This window comes from Corvus brachyrhynchos, unplaced genomic scaffold (genome assembly GCF_000691975.1).
Source record: "Corvus brachyrhynchos isolate BGI_N302 unplaced genomic scaffold, ASM69197v1 scaffold17, whole genome shotgun sequence".
Classification (NCBI taxonomy): Eukaryota; Metazoa; Chordata; class Aves; order Passeriformes; family Corvidae; genus Corvus; species Corvus brachyrhynchos.
This window is the reverse complement of record NW_008240046.1, coordinates 321,167-343,587: the sequence shown is the minus strand read 5'-3', so window position 1 is coordinate 343,587 and position 22,421 is coordinate 321,167. Positions and strand designations below refer to the sequence as shown.

The window sequence follows — 22,421 nt, the reverse complement described above, 5'->3', positions numbered from 1 at the left end:
TCCTACAGATTACACTAGAGGTAAGTTATTGCTCAACAGGTTGTTTTTACCCAAGCACCTAAATTACAAACATTTCTCCAAATTCTGGAAACTACTCCATTGCATGAAATTTCAGTCAAGCTTAAGAAAGGAAAGGCCTTTCGGAAATGTTGCTGGAGTAGTGGAAGCTCTGTAAACTTCTTCCCTCCTGCTCCAGATACTAAATGTACTTTTTACCAATAAAGAACTTCCCGTTGGGGGGGTGGAAAGAACAGCGAGGCTTGGAAAGGGTGAGAGCAATTCTGCTGGAATTAAGCATTGCCAATCAACTTTTAAAATCAACAGGATATTAATGTAAAGCTTAGCTTATTTAATACAGTTCTCTCAACTCTGAGAAAAGATATTTATTTTGGAAAATGAATGTATTGATCCATATCAAACCTCTATATCTCCTTTTTCTTCACATTTAATATTTTTCTCCCTTCGTTGACAAATTATGTGCTTGCAAATCACCATGAATATAGAGATTTTTCAGAAGATGTGAATAGTCTGAGTAAAGGTTGAGCTTAATCAAACTAAAACTTGGAAGCAATTTGAAATTGGCAATTATCAGCAGCTTTCCCTTTAGGAAGCTCACTGATCTTTACAAAGAATTTCCTATTCATTTTATGAAAGGTATTTTGCATGTTTCATAAAGAATTTTTTTTCGTTTTTTCATACTGGTTGTGGCAGAGCTGAAAGCAGAACCTAGACCCTCCGTCTCCCAATATCTATTCCCAATCATGCTGTGAAACGAATTCCTAAGTTGGACTCAAAACTGGAAACAGCTTATTTCTTGCTGGCACAGCACAATTCTTCTCCTGCAAAGATTGCTATTTGGCTACCTGATTTGCTGATTAATCACTGACATTTGAACATAGGTGTCATTTTATTTACTCGTAAATAGTTGTCCAACTTTTGATTTTTTTAAACCTATGATTTGGTCCTGTTATTTCAGAAGCATTTCTGGTTTTATTCTCTCATTCACCCAAGGAAGGGTCTTTTCAAGACAGTTCTGCTAACATGACAAAAATAGTTCTCTCTATTTAGCTATAGCAGTAAATGCAAAGATTTCAAAGACTCTTCAAGTTTAGATTTCAGAGAGTAAAAAATAAACCAAAACTTTCATGAAAACTCTTACCTACTAGAAAATTGAGGAAAACCTAAATAAATGGTCTCTACGTGCTTTTCTTAAAGATAATTTTATAAGTATCTTAGGGATCAGAGCTTGAAAGGCACATACATTTGCATATTTTTCCAGATGTTTCATGTCACAAAACATCACAACTCTCACTAAGGTCAGCAGCATTTAGTGTAACGCTAAAAGAGAAAATGTCACATTGTTTTGTAACTGACTGTATACATAAGAAAGACTGAATTTAAAAATATAAGGATTCTTTTTCCATAATCATATGACATTATTTTATAGCAAAAAATCTAATTATAATTATCTTTATTAATCATTACAACTACCCACATATTTTTATTCTCTGCTTCCCAGGGGAGTCTCTTGTTGCACACACAAAAGTACCAGCTTGTCCAATTTTAATATTTTTGCTAAAGTCACACCTCTAGAAGTTATGAGAAAGTCATACACAAAGACCCTTCCTTCAGGGGTTATGAATGAAGCACAAAAACAAGGAAAATAGACATGAAAATATGTGAAGTTAAATAAAAAATATCATAAGTTTGTATATGTTTATATATCGTTTTGAGGTCAATCAAATGTCTGATTTTCTTATGGGGGCTTTCAATTAATTCTGACAGTAATATTCTATTGTATATGTGAGCATCTCGAGACTTGTAGGATTTAGACGATGTGTTCAAGCATACAGTATTTGGTCCAAAGTGTCTGTAATCCAATAAGCATAAAATGTAACATGTTTAGATATTTGCTACAATTCTACACCCCTACTGATAGCATTAGTTACAATCTTGTAATTTGAAACTCATAAAAAATGTTTTTTCTGGTTGAATAGATACTAGCAGTGTTTTCGTGATATCTCAGTATAAAATGCCAGTTAAGTGAAGAGCATTTGTAAAATACAGAGCCTTAAGGATGGAACTATATTTAGCTGTTTATAATGGTTGTAAATCCCTTCTTTACACAGTTATAGTAATGTGAATGAAGTTTTAATCTATTTCCTTATAGCAGAATCTCAGAAATAGTGCATGCTTATATATTTTATCCCTTTTGTGGAGTATAGTTCCTGTGGAAAAAGAATTGGCTATTGTAGCATCGTGCTGAAGAAATTTTAGTCCTGTGTGAGGTATGGAAAGGCAAGAATAACTCAAATTTAGACTGTCTAAATGAGTTTATTGTTTAATTGCTGTAACGTGATAATCCCTTTGGAATTACTGGTGAAAAAGATGATGCAAGAAAATCCCAGAATGTCCTCTCAGTGCTCAAGACTTTTTGAGATTTGGACACCAAATTATGAAGCAGAACACAGAGACTCTTTGCTCTCCAAGATTATGTCAGTGAACATAGAATAAAAGTCAACAAACATTTTAAAAGGCACTTTTAATGGAATTTCTTCATGTTCAATTGCTCTTTCAAGACTTGTTTGGAAACCATATTGTATACACTTATGTGTATATATATGTGAATTTCTATAATTGGAAATGATGGGATTACTTTTTGAAGAGGTAATCAAGGCACTGGAAAATTCACTGAACAAGAGGATTTCAAGAAATATTTGTGAGAGAAAATAGTGAATCAATATGGTAAAATTTTTGAAAAATATTTATTTCAGCCAGAGATCAGAATTGATTGAAAATCTAGAGAGTAGAAAAACCAATTTGTTTATTTCTTTCTGTTTTCCACCCTTTCTTGACAAAGAACAACTAACATTATTTTCAGCTAATAGAGCGCAAGCACTCCTGAGTTCCAACACTAGAAAGTACCATTACTTTCCAGGAGGAAACAGTAAGCATTCCACATTGTAGTATTACTGAAACACTTTTTTGCATTGAGGTGATCCGAACTTGTTCACGAAACAATATTTAAAATTAGATTAGTATAAGTGCTAAGAAATATAGGAACCAATTATTCTTTGAAGCTTATGCCCTAACTAGTGTCCTTCACTACAATTATATGTGAAACGGTTTTAATCCACTGCTGAGGTTCAGCCCTATGTGGATTTTCTCTTTCCACATAAACCTAATGCTTCTGGGAAGTGCCAGGTTGTTAGCCAGCCCAAAAAGTAGCCCTTGGCAGCCATTGCCATTCAAAGACTAATGGACTTTGTATCAGATCCTTTTTCCTTAGCTGTTCTTTGCTCTCCTCTTTCGTTAGCTGACAGTCTCAACAGGATGCTAGTTAATGCTTGTGGGGGCATGAGCATCTCTCCAGTAGGCAATATTCTTGAAGTGCTAGCTCATTTTATACAAGCCAGTTAACTGTCACCTGAGAGTAATGACTTTCTATAACTACTGAACTGAACTTGATTCAATTTTTTTACTATTTATCTTCACAGTAATAAACAAATTTTTCTTGTCAGTACAGTGTTTTTGCTTAAACCCTTCTGAAAAAGAGCTTTCTAAAAGTCTGTTACATGTGACAGGAAATACAACAGTACTAGACAGAGGGGAGAGGTGGTAGAGAGAATATTTTAGTTTTGTAAATTCCTTAAGTTCCTTAATTAACATAACATGCTTGATACTATTTATCAAGAAATTTCAGGATAACATCTTTCTTTATGTTTTGGAAAAGTTTTTCCACTTAAAATTCATAGCATGAACAACAGCATGTGGGACTCTACCTGGTAAAACCTAAAGGCAATTTTTTCCTTTTGAAGAGAAAAGCAAGAGAAAAATATTCACTTATCCGAACCTTTGAGGGTATCTTGGGTTTTTCAGCATTTTCTCATTATTATTTGTGAGATTAGATCTGATTGTGTCTCAAGTTTCCATATCTATGCTCCTGGCAAGTGAGCTATGCCTCTAAGCAACATCCTTTTTTAGGAACAGTGTGCTGTGGCAGTATAGAGCCTGTCCTCTGTATAGTCATTTTTAAAATCTAGGATGTATTCCTCTTTGACTCTCACAACTATTTTGTTTCATCACGCTCTGTCCGTGAGCTAGCTTCTTATGCCACTGAATTTCTCAAAGTTTAATTCTGCAGATATGACCATTTCCAGTATAGGAAGAAACAATGGGTGGGAAAAACCAATTCTATTCATGCCCTTTGCACACTGCTGTTGAGTCCCTCATATTGGATAAAAAAACCATAAAGACATTTTGGTGTAATTCAAATTTGATTTTTTTTTCCTATCAACCTTTCCCCTCCACCCTTGGTGTCATCCAGGTAGAGAACTATGGGCAGAATATATTATTTTAGAACTTCTTACAAAAAACACAAAAGATAACCTGGTGTCAAGGTTCTGAAATCCTGATTTTCTTACAGCTTTTCTCAGGCCTATGCTAATTGCTAAAATATGAGAGGGCTATCCAGAGCACGCTGAGAGTAGAACCAAAGTCCATGCTGTTTCTCTCCTCTGCCACTTCACTGTACTTCTGTACAACACCACATTGGAAAGAGGGTTTCAGGAAGGACGTGAGTCATCCAGGCAGATTCCGTGACTCTTGAATCATACTGTGTAGGTTCCTTGCATATTGTCAAATGGATCAATCACCATTTTTTTAGTTCTCCAGGGTTGCTTAAGTTTTTTCTTATATGCTTTACATGCCATTACAAAGTTTATTTCATCATGCTAGTACAAGCTTTCAATAAGCATGAAAACACATAATTAAGAAGGAGGTCTCATTTTAACTACCTTTGCCTGCCCATTTTTTACCAAAAATAATTTAACTGAATAATAAAACTGCATTAAATACAGTATATTAATCATGCTGTGGGGCATTGAATCGGACATCCTCAAACACAACTAGAATACTTAGTTTTCTCGTATTTTAAAAATCAACATATGTAATAATGTTACTCATGTTTACTCCTCTTTTGTCCACTTAACCCCCCATAGCCTTAGAAACTACTAGAAACCTAGGAAAAAAACAAAGTTAACTCTTTTATTACTCTCACATACTTGAATAATGGCTGTGTATGAGACAGCTAGAACAAGCACATTTCCAGATCTGTCACATCTACTGGTATATTACAATAATCCCCATATTATTATTGCAATACATAACAGACTATGAAAAGAATGCTGGGATAAATTATCTAATTCATTAGCAGGGAATGATGGCCACTATTAATAGAATTAGACATTGCAAGATGTTAATAAAATAACATACAATACATATATAAGTTTATCTCTCAAATACTTTGTTAAAGAAAACTAATAGGTTTCTATTCTCCACTTAGAGAATAGAAGTTTCTGTTATTGAATAACAACAGTAGAACGTAAAATTACATCAATTGTAATCAATTACATCTTTGCCTTCTCTTCGTAATAAAATTTGCAATGTCATATTCCACGGATAATATTACTTTAATATCTCATGATAATGTGAATATCATTGCACTGCCTCAAAAAGAGACAGATTCTCCTCTTCAAAGATGATATGAATTAATTGTGAGCAGAACAACTACATGAGAAAACCACTGACTGTGCAGCTGAAATAATTTAAAGATAGTAAGACAGCAGGACACAAATACCACACACTTTTTGAATTAAAGAGATTTAATTTAAAAAGCCTTTTCCCAGAATTATCTCTATGGACACTACTGGTCTTTATAGCACTATTAAAATTTCAGAAAAAACAGAAAAGTCCTTGGATCAAGAAAATAAATCTCCCATGAACCCTGGGGGAGAAAAGTAACACTTTTGTGGGAGATAGTCCTATGGCTTGTTTACATGCGATTTTAGATAGGATACACTTCAATTTTCTTCCCTTTCTGATGAAATAATGCAGATTGCTTAGTAAAAGAACAAATGACTCTGCAGGCATCATTAGGGTTGATTCATTCCTTAGATACAGCTAAAAACCAGGTTAAAACAAGCAAGTTGAAGAAGCTCGTACGGGCATGTTAGATTGCAAGAGAGCACACAACCATCAATATAAATTATCAGTACAGTTCTTCTTCACTGCATTTACATTTTACTTTTCCTATTATCCAAACAGAAGTTTACATTTCTGTCTTAATTTCAGCTATTTTACATGTTAGAAAAAAGTCCAGATTTGAATTATCCACCAAAATAATCTTTTTTTTTATTTATTCATTGAGAGATGTGTTTGTTTTTTCTTGAAAGCCATATAAGAATGGACAGCCCTTTTAAACATGAATGGCAATTTATCTACAATAAGAGATTTGAAACCAATATTAATAGAATTTATTACTCTAGTCTACAGAAAAAGAAAACAGACCACCTTATAAAATAGGTATTACTAAAATACATTTTTTACATAATAAATGCTGACTTTTCTTTTGCTTTTATCTGTGCACAAAAATTATATTGGAGCATAAAACCCCTCCTTATTTGGTAGTGGGGTTTTTTTCTTATTGCTGTTCCTTGCCCAAAACAAGCCAAAAAGCCCTGAAATACCATTTTAAGTTAGTGTACAAAAATTTGAAGCAATTTCTTAAAAATTCTAATGTATGTCTTCTTCGAGCATATGACATGATTTTTTGTCTACTTATCCAAGGTATTTGAGTTGGCATTCACATTGAATGCTGTGTTGCTGTTGAGGCAAAAAAAGCAATATAGGTGATACTGTAGTAATATTCAGAAATGGTTAAATGCCTGAATTCGTATTATCCTTGGATTTAAATCCTCTTGTCATCATAGAAATTGTTCCATTTCTCTGAAAATCAGTTATAAAATATAAATATAAAATAGAACTCTCAGAACTGCAAATGACACATATCAAACTGGGGCTTCTAATTCCTTTAAATACCTTTCTGTAGATTTTGGCATACTAACTTTACATTAATATTTGCTGAAATACATAAGAGATGCACACGCTTCCCTTCAATCTTTGGGGTTTAAACCTTTTAAAATAATAACTGAGTAAAGGACTTCAAATACAACAGAAAATTTTAGTATGAGTACAAAGCAACACATTCTCTTAAAAAATCCCTGTCTACTGTTCCCTAACAGGCTAGGAAGTTCATTTTTCCTTTGTCCAATCCAAGACTAATGGGACACACAATCACTTTAATCACTTTCCTCATTGGGGAAAAGAGATATTAATAGTTGCATGCAATGGAAACTGGACAAATTTGAGTATGTAAATCCATAAAGATTACTAAATCCACATTACGGGGCTCAGAGAATCAGAATTCCCAACTGTTGATGTATAGAAAGCTACTTGGAAAACAAATCAGTTTATCTGCCCTGCTATACTTTCCCCTGAGCATCTTATTTTGGCCACCAGATGATCTTTGCCCTGACCCTATACATTACCTGGATCTCCCATATATATGGGATACATAAAAAATTCTGAAGAAGCCTTCTGTAGAAGGCTGGCACACAGGAATCCAGCCACGAAAACGAACCTTTCCAGATTATTGTTGGACCTGAAGAACTAAATTATGTAGCAACTAGGTAAGCACACTTCCTTTTATAACTTTGAATTTACACATCAGCAGATTAAAAAAAAATTTCCTTCAAGAAATCTTTTTGAGTTGCTTAAATAAGATACAGGCTGAAAACATGTAAAATTGAAGTTTTGGATGCAAAAAGAAATGCAAGACTGATTCCTTTTATATGTTCTTCTGTGTTTTGCACAGTGAGCTTTACAGTTTACAAATCTCTATTAAAAATTACATGATTTTAAAAAGAAGCAAAAAAAGAAGTGACCTCATTTAGAAGTGAAAATGCAACTTGTGAAACTAGTTATAAATTAATAACTCAGGGCAATACCTGTCTGTTCTCTGGCCTCGTACTCCACTTTTACTCAAACTGTTCATGTAACAAGAGTAGTTAAAATAAAAATTTTTGTTTATGACATAGATGGGCACCTGCTGGCTTAATACACTTGAGATTTGAATTTGTTTCCCTATTTTTAAAATCAGATCTTTGTGAATGTCATGATTCCTTTAGGTTCAACTCTGTGGCCAATTAGACATGCTCATATTCCTTCAGTCCAAGTACCCCATTTTGAAAATACAGTCAGAATTTTGTTCTGAATTAATAATTTGTATGTAATAATTTTAAAAATGGACCCAATGAAATTATACAGTTTATTCTCTTAATTTTATCAGTAGGTTTTGGGCTTATTTTTTGTCTATAGGAAAAGCTACTGATTCTAAAACATCATACCCAACACATAAAGATTTGTGACAAAGACAGTTGTAAGATTATGTGTTTTATAAAGATAATAAGGTATCAACATTTTCTGCAATGTATATTAAATAAAAAATAAACAGAAGAGTAGTTGAGAACCAGCAGTAACGGGAAAAGTATTTTCCACTGAAATTAAGATGAAATACCCATATAAAGGACTTGTTTTGGACCTTCATCATCCTTGAAGATTTGAAGGGATAGAAAGATCTAATGTTGTCCAGGAAACTGAAGAAGCTTACATTAAATACAGCCAACTGGGAAATACAGTATGCTGAAAGAACTCCTTGGAACAGAGGAAAAATAAATTTCCGTTGAATCTTCACATCAGATTTTTTTCAGGAAAGAGCCTGCCTTGGATGCAAAGGTTGCTAAATATTCCATTCATAAACCAGATGTCTGTTCTTCCTTGAGTTTGTAAATTTTGGAATGCATTTTGCCTTCCCATCTACATTCAGGACTGCAACAGTATCAAAGGGAGTTCTGCAATCTGCATCAGTGGGAGGCTGCCTGAGCTAGCAGCTGGCACGGAAGACTTGGACAAAAGCCTAACTTCCCTAAGTCAGTTGCAAAACCTTCATCAAACTGGAAGTTGATATTCAAATTATTACTTTTTGAGGGGTGCACAAAGTTTGGATCAATTCATAGCATGACAGGGGACATACTGCTTTACTTTCTGATCATTTCGTTCTCCACTTGTCAGTTTAGTATGTTCGTTCATATCCACCTCAGCAAAATGATTTGAAATTCATAGAGGCAGGTTATATAACTGCAACTGCCTAGATCTCATGAGTATTTGCAGTGAGAACTGACTCACTGAGATTTGCACATGTGTGCACACCCACATGCTCATACAAACCCTTCCCTTACTGCATCATCCTAACAGATACAACTGCAGGTATGGTTCTTTAAAAATACAAAGTCTGCCTCCATTTTAAAATTATTGGTCAAAAATTGATGGAATGTAAACATGGAGTTCCTTTTTTAAAGGGTAATAAAAGAAACCAAAGTTTTAGTACATGGCATTTCAAGTTATCTGGTATCAATAGGCTGTTTTTAACAGTGGTGAACAGCTATTGCTGTATATACTTTCTTTTTAAGAGCAGGATACTGAAATCAGGAGTGGAGGAAGAAATCCTATAATATGATTTTTTAGAAAAGAGGCATATGTTATTGTCTGCAGCACAAAAGAAGCTAGAACAAATACAATGGGAAAGCAATAGAGAGAACACCAAGAGTCATACAATTCTTTTCAGAAAATCAGAAAAGTGCTGAATAATTTGTTTTGCTACCAATGTGTGGGGGCTGATTTCCAGTACAGAAATATTCATTCCTTTGATTCCAGCAGATCCAAGCATATGTTCTCTGAGCAGTTAAAATCCTGACCAAGTGTAAAACAATTCACAGCAATACTCAGGTACACTTCATTAATAGAACACAGAAGTTGTTATTTATCTGGACAGTCAAGGAAAATAGAGAAGGTATAAAAAATACTATTCTGGTGTCTTCAATGAGAGCTACTTCTGATCATATTTGGCATATATTTGGGGCTTTACTTTACACTGTGCATTTGAAGTACAATGTAAACATAGAACAGTAGTTAATATACAGTAAACCTTAGTGCAATGACATAAAATGGACAACTGAAAATAATTTCTCAACTTTGTGTGATAAATTATTGGCTTAATAAAGTAAATTTATATGTAAAATATATATATCAGCACTAGGAATTTAACACACAATATATTTCCCTCATTTCTATTACAAGTATATGTATATAACACTTCAAAATACAAGTAATTTTTAAAGAACAGACACAATATAATTTTAAAACTTAAAGTATTAATGTGCATATAGGTTATCAAACCTATTCCTCTTTTTTTATTCCTAGTTTTGTTGAAAAAACTCACTAGACATATAGGGTAAGGTCAGCTAAAGGAACACAGTAAAATATTAGAAATGAAAAAAATCAAGAAGAAAAGCAGCCAGTGTACTTCCCAGACAGGTTCCCTGCCTTACATAAGACTACCTAGTGCATCAGGGATTCCTGCACAGCTTGTCTTCTGTCTTACAAGCTGGTTTTTTTTTTTTCCTCTTATAAAATGTCTTTTCACAGATCTTATCAGAATTCTGTATCCTCAAAAAAACTTTGTTCAAGATATAATTCATCACTGAATATGTATGTGTTCAGTGTTAAACATTACCCGTGTATGTTGCTAGTGTTAAAGAATCCAAAATTCATTGTGTGCCTAATTATAAGTTAAGATTTATCAGAAACAAATATAGAAATTCTTATGTGTTTGTATTATATAACAATTTTTGCAGCACTTTCTTGTATTTTGAGTTCATGCATGCAGGGTGACATTTAAGAAAAAGTAGATGCAGCAGCCATGACAGAATAAAAAAGAAACCAACCAAAAAAAATGAACTGTTACTGAATAATCACTGCATTGAAAACCTTTACTGACTCAGCCTCTCAGATGGACTACTTACATCAACATTTTCTGGACACAATTTTAAAAACAAAATTACTCTCATGCAATTTTCAGGCCTGAATTCAAGAGAACAGAACATTTGAAAATAATGGGAACTACGAAAATGCAGTCATTCTCTGAAATAAATCAGTGAGTGTCTGTTTGCCATGTTTGCAATAAGGACAGTTAAGTCTTCAAGAACATTAAGCCATGTTATTTGCACTGCAAAAAGCTAAAGGAAAATAGATTCTGTAAACACGGGTTCTCTAATGGATTCTTTTTTTCACACTTTGGTCTGGAGAACAGATTAAGAATCTATTTCACAATTAAAAGTGAGAGAATGGTCTTACAGATAAAACTAATTACATTTATTAATTTTCAAAATTCACTTTGCATTTTTAAGTCATCATTTCCTACATTATGAACTCCTTCTCTATACTGATGGTGGAACTTTGACACTTGCAATCTAAATCTGAAATTGTAATTGAAAACAGAGCATATTATCAGACTGTATGAACCAATGTAACGCACTTCTCTTCCTTGCCTTTTACTTCTTCATGTGTCAGTCAGAGAGTAATTTATCTTTTGATTTCTTTGTGGGAGTCAAGTAACTGAATCACAAAAGTTCTGAGCTCCTTTTTAAGCTCTGCTCCTTACTTTATCTGTGACTTCAGACATGTCACTTAATCTTTCTTTACTCCATTTCCCTCTGCAAAAATGGAAGCTGTAAACCATTCCCTTATTTTCCTTCTTTCACAGAGATGAATACTCTTCTCCAACCCTATTTGATATTGAAACATGGGCTAACTTAAAATTCTCTGCTTGCAGATCAAAGTCATGTTCATGTAGACGTACCTGAGCTAGCTTTAAGGCAGGTATCTCAGGTGTGGCAAACGGTCTAATTAGGCCTGCATGGAAACAAATCTCTAGGGAGGATCATACAAGCCATAATCTACAGTGCTGCAGTTTCACCACTATACGTACCTAGCTAAATGAAACAAAAATTAAAACTGATTAAGCTACTACATGCATAAATAAATAGTAGGTATGCAGAAATCAGGGGGTAGGGAGAAGGAATTTAATGAAATATTTCTAAGAGAGCTGCAAGAAACATGAGAGAGACCTAATAGAACTAGGTGAAGGGTAATGAAACAGAGCCATGAAAGCTCTGTTTAGAGATCATATCTGTAATTAATAACATAGGAATTAGTGTGAGAAGGCTGTCTTCAAATTGTGAGAATACATCTCCAGCTATCCCTACCTTCGCCAGAAGAAATAGAGCCTAGGAAGATTTAGAATTCAGAGGAAAGGTAAATTATAAGGAAACATAACAATCCATACTATTTAAAAAGTTACATGGAATGCTTCCATGCTCTTTCTCATAATGAAATAAAGGAATAGTCACTAAAACAGTTAAATGAGAGTCAGAAAGCCGAACCTGAAACAATTTTGGTAGCCTTCAGAGGATTTCGCTGTTGAAAGACATCCTCCAGGCCAGTAACTTGGCTTGTGAAAAATTAGTGGATTTTTAGTACAACTACTATTGTTATTATTATTTAGAAAATCACATTCTGAATATTAACTGTTAGGGTCAGGAGGAGAGGTAATTCTGGAAGCTTCTGTCACAGGGGTTTTTAAAATTTTCTTCTGAGATGTGGTATTAGGCATAGTCAGAATGAGAAAGCTATGACAAAAGACCAGGAAACTAATTTACCATGGTAATCTATTTGCCCTTGATATACAAATATGAATGTAATGAAAATGTTCTTCAGAAAATTATTGTACAATTTACATTAACACAGTACCATTCTAATAGCAAAATCAGAGAAGGCTGCATATATGAGCAGAATTTCCTTGTAAGGAAAGCTCCAAGGGCAGGGGATAAATTAACTCAGAAGTTACTTTTGGTTCTGCAGATTTTACTAATTAACAAGATCTTTGCATACTGAATTTTCACAGTCAATCTGCTAACATGTCTTTTTTTCTTTATTTTTTTTCCTCCCGCATCTGACACCACAGCTAATCAGCAGAATAAAACTTCAATCTACATCTGACAGTCATGTAGGCCGGTAGGCAATGTACCACATATTCTAAGAAAATGAACCCCCTTACCCCTTTTTTTCCCATATTCCAGTGTTTTATTCTCAACTGAGAAAATGTAAAGAAGGTCTTAACAGCAAATAGAAAGTTGAATTTCCTATTTACTCGACCTGTGAACTGAACCTTCTTAAATTTGCCTTAACGGTAAAGATTACTTGTTTTCCTTAGTCATCTAGGTTTGAAAAAAATTAAGGAAATGCATCAGAAGGTTTCATCTACTGTGCTGAAGATTATTATTTCAAATTCTAAAATTAAGGAAATCCAAAACAATTAATTATAACTGCATTGTTTCACACCAACTGAAATTAGATGGTAAATATTTGAAGTAAAGATTAATAGCCAAGATCACTTCCAAAATGCTGTTTCCATGGAAAATCTACATGAAAATACAGTATAAATCCTGATTAAAACCTAACCAAGCCAAACACTGCAGATTACCTAGATTCCAATTAAATGTGACAAATGAACACTTGACAGACTTCAATTCCAATTATATTTCTGTCAGAATGGTCCATTAATATTGAAGACTACATTATCAGAATTTGACCAATACAATTGTGCTTAAAATAGTTAATATACAAGTGGACTTAAGAGTCATATTACAGAAAACTCTCACTCAAATATCAGGTATTACATATATGAATTAAAAAAAGTACATTCCATCCTGTTCCATCATTATTTATAGATTAATGTTAACAGAAATTTCTGGAGGCAGATCACATGCCAGTGTTGAAATCTTGCTTTTAAAATGTGACGGGAAAATCCAAAAGCCTCTAGAGTATAATTTTCATCACAACATCACCTACCTTTTAAAGGTTTCAGTTCAAGGTTTAATAAAGGAGGAGGAAATCTTGATTATTCTATGCATGTCTTACCATGCAAAATTTTTTACTGGAGATTATTTTTTTCATTCACTTTAATTCACCATGAACTAACGTATTTATCTATGTTTCTATTTATTAATTATAGAATACTATTTTCAAAACCAAATCCAAGAAATTCATCCTACCAAATACAAAATAAAATATTTTCAAAAAACAAAATCATCTAAAATATTTTAGTTATTAGAATGCAATTCCAGTTTTTGCATCAATACAAAAACTTTAATTATTTTGCTTTAATTTATGACACTGCTCAAGCACTCTTCATTTTCAATTACACTTCAGTTAGTGTGATCTTCTTTTTCATTGGCTATCAAGTGCATTAAAAATTACATCCATTTGTTAATCTACAGTTTCTTCAGCTTGGATCAGGCATATCCCATGTTAAAATATTTTCTGAACTCAGAATTTCATGTCTACAAATCTTCTACCTTGCTGCATGTCCAAAGTAATTGACAAATTGTTTAATTTTATTTTCCTAACTACAAAATCTCACTACAAAATAGACAATAAAATAATCAGCTCAATTTAGGTACAAATTCTATAAGCTTTTTTTATGAAATTTTTTCCAGTAACATCATTATCACTTTATACCCCTACCCCATCCCCAGAAAAATGAAATGTAAACAAATATATTAATATAAACAACCAAGGAGAATGTATAAAAGCAAACGTATAAACATACGTAATCTAATATATCTTTAGATGGATAATACCATCTTCCTTTTTAGTCAATTTTTTTTGCTGTTGGGATATATACTTTAAGCATATGTAGACTGCTGTAGCCATTCTTTAGTAATAGATACTAGATTTGGAAATATCTTACCGTGAAGAATAACATCGTTTTAATGGTTTGACTTGTCTCTTTCAGATAAGACAAAACCCCAAGAACAATTCAGTATTGAAAAACTAAAACATGCACTTAGCCACACTAATCAATTCATTCTATAACGAAAAAATACACCACCCTTCTTGCATGTACCCACCTATTACAGTGGAATTAGAAACCCCATTATTTATTTGGTTATCAAAAATCTGTACACTTTGATGTGTATTAATTTATTTTGTTGTTCCTGGGCAAATGAAAATACAATGAAGTCAGTCTCTGACTTCAAGTCCAAGAACTGGAGAACAGTGAAGTATTCATGTTTTATAAAATATGTTTCAAAAAGAATAGGTCTTTTTGGTTTTTTAATCTCAAATAGTTTTAGATAGAAAGAAAAGCAGAACCTAATCTGAGACTCATATTAATATTTTTTGGTTTTTAATAGTAGGAGAATTACTATGGAATAAATATTTAGCATTTTCCCCTTTTACATAAATGGACCCTGAATTTAAATGAGATGTTGTAAAACTACTGAACAAAATAAAGTGTGAAGAAAAGGAAAGTAATGTTCTATTCTAAATAATGAAGAATGGACTTGACATTGGGTTTTATTTTGAAAACAGTCTATACAACATTTTTGGGGAAAAGAGAATTCTCTAGAGTGGGGTTTTAAGATGCTATTTTCTTTTCCTGATGCTATATATATTACATTCAGGGAAATTTCCTAAGTAGTTTTTGAATCAAAAATGGAAGGAAATGAGAATACATGTCCTTTATGGTCTTTTATCTAAAATGAAAAGTATGTAATTTTATTCAATTTCCATTTCCCCAGACCTCTACTGATATTTTTTTTCAGTGTTTTAACTACTTCTACAGTATAGATTTTAAGTCATATAAAGAAAAGAAAGTGCTGTTTTAATTAGTGGTGTTATGTTCCATTATTTTGTATACCTGCATTTTAACAAACTTTAAAATCAAATCATTACAATTTTAATTATTTATATATTTATTTATATTTTTGGACTGACCTTTCAAAAGTCTACTTAGTATCACTTGCTAGTGAGATTATGTGTGTGAATGTTGTGTTTGCCCCTACCATTTTCCATATGCTCTGCCTCACCAACACTGCCATCCGGCGTAGTCCTTTCGTAGTTGTCCTCTGGGAGTGGAAGGGCACCCAGTCTTGGCCCTGATGAACTCTTACTGCTTGGTGTTTCTGACTCCTCCAGACCGCTGTCATAGCAACTCTGCAATGACCCTTGATGCGGGTCCTGAGGCTGACTCACAACAGAAAACGTCACTCTACGAAACGGCTGCAAGAGAAAAGATTCTGAATGTCACTGGAAAGTACAGTCTTTGAACAACTGATTCTCAAAACATGACTTAAGCAAACTAATATTTTAACATTTACCAGTTAAACAATTTTGTCTACATTAAAGCAAATAGAAAGTACAGTTCTTACACAAAAGGCCACTGGACAGAATATGCATGGAATTTTACTGCAATACATGGTCCAGAACCTTCACGCAGTTTATCATAGTCTCCTTTCAAATGGCTACATGGGCTATGAAAGCTGACTATAATTATTCGTAAATTTTTTACACTTTCTCTATCAATCAGTTGTAATAAGTTGATCAGATTTAATATCAGACTGCATAAAGGTACTTGACAGTGTGTGTGCATGTATGTGTCAGATCGTGTGGGTGGGTAAATATGCTCACCTGTAAACTATGTTGTGGGTATTATGAACATAGCAACACAGCCATAAGACTTCTATAAAACCACTTCCTGTGTTTCTGAAAGGTAGTTAACATGAGAAAGGGGGGAGAGGGGGAGGACGGAGGGTGGAAGGGAAAAATAAGAAGGGGACAAAAAAGTCTCTTAGGTCCTTTGCCATAAAAGTCAGCGCCTGGAGACAGGGTGTGTTGCCAGCTGACTTAATAAAGCCTTTAAAGTACCGTGAGCACAGCTGACACAACACGCTTCCACAGGGACTGTACAAACATGGATTGTTAGAGATTTGTATTCATTCAAAATGACAGATATTACTGTTGCTCTGGAAGCCTACATGCTGAACCCTGGCACCAATGAGAATCCCAGGAAGTGGGAGAGTCAATCCTTCACATTTCAGGGGACACTGAGGGCATGCAGGATTGTCAGTCAGTAGGGGATTCTCCTAGGATTTGAACTACACTCAAGCAGCAATGATACATTTAAAATATTTTAATGATACATTTGTAATAACTTGCTGTCACAAGGTTAGAAAACCACAGAAAAATGTCTGGTGTTCTAGCAAGCACCTTCTGAAACAAACACCAATAGGTCCATTTTATAAGACACTATGCAAATTTTCCCATGTTTAAAATGGGGTGTCTAACAGCACTGTCCTTTGGATTCAGATGTGTTTCAACCACGATGTTAGGATGAGACATAGGCATACATCACTCCCACTGGCGACTGTAGTCACCATAGGATGGAAATATATATGCAGGCCAGATGGGAGAAAACAGCAACTACAACCACACACACAGGCTCTGCAGAACAGAAGTCTACATCAGGTTTACAAGTAGAGGGGTAGGTGGAGTTTCATTTTGAGGGTACAAAATTCTTCTGAGGGTACAAAATTTTGAAGATATAAAGGTATTTAGTGCTGATGGTAGACAGGTTGGACAACAAATATAATTCTGAACCTTCCTGTCACAAGTAGATAAAAAGTTTAAACAGGTAACTGCTACCAGAAATACTTTACTGTAACTGTTTGATGGACTGAAACTTCATGCTGTAATCTGTAACTATACATCAGTTACTACTTCGTTGTGGGCCAATGACACAGAATGTAAATTTCAGCGATTTGAGTTCACCTAGACCATCCCCTAGGCTATTCCTGAATATCAAACTATTCTGGCAGTCATATTTGCACCAATGGAGCTGAGACCAAGGCCCCTTGGCATCTACACACATCAAATTCACAAAGTTGAATTAGGGTTCCTTACTGGCTCGACCCCAAATTTCCTATAGCAGAGTCTCAGATGTCCCAGTCTTTAAAATAAAATGCAATAACCATATAAATCTTGACGCAATAACCATATAAAAAAGTAACAATTTGAGCTGGTACCTCTGAGGAGGGGCTTCAAACAGAGGAAACTCTGGGCTCTTATACTCTCATAGTCTAAGTGCATGAAAGTCTTGGGCTCTTCAGCTTCTGCCATATCACTGAGTGTCTGGTCACCTGGATGGGTGCAGGTCCCCATGCCCTTTATTATGCTAAGGCTTAGCTATCTGTGGCCTCTCGCCTTGTGCTCCCAACACCCAGAGCTCCCACTGCAGCTGCTCACCAAGCTACCTGTGCTGACTGTATTCCTCAACACCAGAAGGACTTTGCATCATCTACAGTTCCTGCAAGAACAGTGATGTAATTTAAAATGGAAATTAGAAAAAAAAATTCATCAAATATTTGGAACTTTATGTTCCATTTCTTATCGATTTTTTGGAAAGCAGTCTCAACTAGATCATAAGAACAGAACACCTGTTTATCACATCTGTAGCTACCACAAGAATCATAGCAAAGTTACTTAAAATAAGTTTTGGAACAAGCTATAAAAGATTTAGGAGCATTCTGTTCATCTTCCCATATTCTTTTAAAGCTATATTCCTTACCTAGTTGGCATATAGGGAAGAGATGTGACAGATGCAAAGTTGAGCTGTTTTATAGCTGGGGCTGAAAATTCCCTGAGAACATCACTACATATCCTCAAAACTAAAAGAAATGTTATGTACTTTTACTAAGTTATTAAGAATAGTTTTTAAACAGATCTGGGTGCTACTCTTGCTTTTTTCTTAAGTGCTGTACTGAATGAGAATTATCTAACACAAAACTAACACACAGAGTATTCAGTGGAGTAGAACCAATTCAGTCCTTTCCACAGAATATCAATGAGAATGACATAATGATGATAAAATTCTTTCTGAAAGAATGATGTGCATGTTAATCATAATTGTGCATGATTTATTGCACTTCTACTTTTAGTAAAAACATCACAGTTCTGACCTTTCTATTGCATTACTTCTGAGAACCAGACCTTCTCAGGCAAATGTGTTGCAAATTTTGAATGCATCCTGCCTCATGGAATAATATCATGGCCTATCCTTTTCCAAAAAAAGAAATAGACTTGGATCATAATATATGTTTGTTATCTGCATAATTAGAAACACTCCATGTAATTAATATAAAGAATTTTAAGACCAAAAAAAATTAAATATCTGTATTGCAGCTGACTTTCCCTTTCCCACACGTCATCATCTCTGATATACAAATTACCATATTCTTTAGACAGTTTAATATGGAAAAACATTTGTCAGAGCAGAACTATCAGTTATAAAAGATACTGAGTTTTTATATACTTTGCATATTTGGGCTAAATTAATTCTGGTACCTAAATTTTACACCCAAAAAACTAGGACATCTTAGAGATAAAGTTGATGAAAACACAGCAGTATGGGAGTTCTATAAAATGCATCTGAAAAAACCCTGTAATGCATGTGCATGTTACTGTTCATGAAACTCATAATACTCCTTTAATTGTTACTAGTAAGAGCATTTAAGTTAAATGAGTTTAAATCTCTGTGAACTAAGTTATAAGCACCAGAATACTAATACATAATAAATACTACTTATGCATCAGTTACTACGAGTACAATAAGCTCCCCCCCAAAACCAAGGACTTTCTTCATATACTCTAATGTTCATTTATATCCAAATCTGCAAAAAACAGTTAGGTTTCACATAAAACTCCATACTGATGAGACAAAAAAGAGGGAAAGGTGATAAATACCAGGATTAATATTTACAAAAAGTTATAGGTAAAATGCTGGTTTTCTTATGCACTTATAGCCATGCCAAAATAAAGATAATAATCTGCATTTTAACAAGCAAAAACAGACTACATATTAAATTTTGTTCTACCATTTATAAAATTACATCAGTAATTTCTCGGAAAAATGGACAGGAGAAATTTCCAAGTGCTGACAAATTAAGACACCTACCCATGAGTGGAGAGGGTTATGTTTAGCTTTATTAATTTTCAATGCACAGCATTAACAGAGCTGCATCTGCCACCAGTATGAATCAACATGGTAGAGCTACTTTTACCCAAATAAGTCCACTAGCTGTTCAATTTGTCCGTCACAGAAAAAAAGCAACCTTAATCTTTTATTAGTCCTTTGGTAGGGGTAGCCCTTACAATATTCAGGTTTAGTAAGAAGACGGTAGGTTTGATAATTTTCACCCTCTGAAAACTGGTATCATATTTTCTGAGAACAGCATAGGGAGTCATTCCTAATTATATCTGATCTTGGAGATTAACAGATCACAGAGAAAAGATACACCTTTTCATTATACCTCAATAATCACTGCTTCTTCCTTGTTTCAACTGTACTTCTTAAATGGGATAGTTTATTTTCCAATCATCCATAGGAAAAAAACCACTGCAATTCCAAAGACACATACTTCCTGCTATCTGTAGTAATTGAGCCCTATTAACTTATTCTATGGTACAGTGTTTATCTTAACCTGTGTTAAATAAGTCATCCTTATCCAAGCTGGAAACTAAAACTATATTTTTAATACATGAAGAATCCTAGTTTTGGAGCTTGACATTAGGGACAGAGTTTGGATAGACTTGGTGAATGGCAATATATCCATATAGCTCCACAAGACTTAATTGTGACACTTTTTCACCATTATGAGATATTTCTTTCATATCTTGATGTTTGAAGTTTTGCACTATATTTCCTGGTATTTCACACTGCTCATGGATTATAATCTTTCATGGTTTCTGTATATCAGTTGCTATCAACATTATAAACACTGTCTGTTCAAAAATGTCGGTGCATTTGAACTACAGTAGTGTGGTGGCAGAGTAAATCCTTTTTACACTTAATTGTTCAGAGAGCTAAGCTTGCAACCATCAACCAGTTCTCAGCCAGTTGCTTCACAACTTATTCTGTGTACAAAGTGAACACACTAAAGAATAACTCTCTTAATTACTTAACACTTGGATAAAAATAGTAAGACTTCCTGGCCTTCCTGCGGTCACAATACCTACATCTCAAAACCATAAGGACTGAAAACATTATAATCAAATGTAAAATGCAATTTAAGATGCAACTTAGTGACATTGCTAAAGAATTTGAGTTACATTTGGTTTTGTCCGTGCTTGGAAGAAAGGGGTTCAGAGCACATGGCAGAGGCAAGTGTCTTGGGGAGGGGGAGGGGAAGCTCAGAACAGGCAGCAACAACTTAGTATGTAGAGAAACATTAAAAAATTAGCCTAAACTGAGAACCAAGCTAAAGCAATCTATACTCTTTCAAGTATTTCTACCGGTTTGTTCATCATTATCTTGGACATTACTCAAACCCCTGGAACATTAGGAACTAGGGTTCTTATTTTTCCCTGACTCTCAAATCAAATGACTTTCCACTTCAACGACGCATGGTATCCTGGGGTATTTAAGGTGGCCTAAGAGCTAGCTGGAGATTGTCTAGTCCAACTCTCCTGCTCTAAGTAGAGTCGGATAGAGCACTTTGCCCAGGGAGATGATCATTCAGGTTTTAGTATCTTCAAGAATGGAGACTCCATGGCCTTTCTGAGCAACCTATTCCAGTCTTGAAACTCTAATGATAAAGGAGGTTTCCCTTAAGTTTCAATGGAATTTCTGTATTTTCTGTTGTTACCAAAGCGTGAAAAGCAATGGTGATGAGTCGGGCCTAAATAATATAATTCCTGTTAGCTTCAGAAAGTCAGTCAACATCAAGCTGTTTGTAAGACTAATACAGTGACTCTGAGATGTGTATAGGGTAGATCTGAAAAATAGGCAGAAGAGATGCATCAACTGATCACATAAATTCAAAGTGTTTCTTTAGCACTTGAATTTTGATACAACATGTCATTATCCTTTTCTTTCTATTCATTCTTAATTGCTGGAAGCTTGTTGGAAGACAAACAAAATATTAATGAATGATTCCTATTCTGCATGAACAGTTTCAACCCACACAACTCTTTTTCCTATTCAAATCACATATTTCTACTGTTCTAAACTTCTGTCATTGCAGTTAATATAAAATTGACAGGAAATTAAATTAAACAGGCATTATTTTTTCAATGAGAAGACTGAAACACCTGAGATTAGTACTAGAGCAGCAGGCTAAAAGAGGAAAAAGATTCTGATAAGGAAAATGATGGGTTGGGGTTTTTTTATATTTAGCAAAATGTAGTGACAATTGTAACTTTCAACAGGACTTGAATAAAATTTAAAAAAATATTTTGATATTACAGCTCTGCAACAGACAGCACCTGTGACAAACAGTAATTAGCTTAGCTATCCGGCAAGAATTCTAGATACAAGAGAAGGACTCTCCATAATTATTTTCATTTATTTTGGTTTCACTTTTATTAATTTTACTTGCTGTAGTGGTCTTCCGGTCTTGTACCAGAAGCGTATTTTGTTTGTTCTGTATAAATTTGAAATACACTTCCATTAACATCTATTTGTTTAAGCCCAAGGCCACATTTTAAGATTTGCTATTCAGGGATAATATTTCATAATTCATTTTACATTACAGGCATAATAGTGTAACATTCAAACATACTTTATGCCTTTTAAGTTTAGTGCTTTTCTCAAATATATTTTGTTTCCTCTTATCCAAACTTCCTTTCTGAATCAAAATAAGGACTTCTGAGCAGGCCAAAATTATTTTTATTCCCCTAGCAACATGCATTAAATAAATTCCTAATAATTCTTGTCTCTGTTGTAACTAAGCAAATAAAAGGCCTTCCTTTATTTCAGTGAATATCACCAAAGAACCAATAGCACG

The 22,421-nt window shown here is 34.1% G+C and overlaps 1 protein-coding gene across 5 annotated transcripts in view; it reads right to left on the bottom strand.

Moving 5' to 3' along the window:
* PCDH7 (protocadherin 7) overlaps positions 1-22,421 on the bottom strand; it is a 272,817-nt gene that overhangs the window by 130,016 nt on the left and 120,380 nt on the right. For 2 of the 5 annotated variants that reach the window (XM_017744383.1, XM_017744384.1), the window contains one exon: positions 15,753-15,861. The exons of 1 other annotated variant lie outside the window; for it this stretch is intronic. In XM_017744383.1, the coding sequence (XP_017599872.1) occupies positions 15,753-15,861 (109 nt within the window). Of the gene's footprint in view, positions 1-15,644; positions 15,862-22,421 lie in introns of all 5 variants that reach the window. 2 more of the 5 variants (XM_017744386.1, XM_017744382.1) reach the window with 2 other exon arrangements.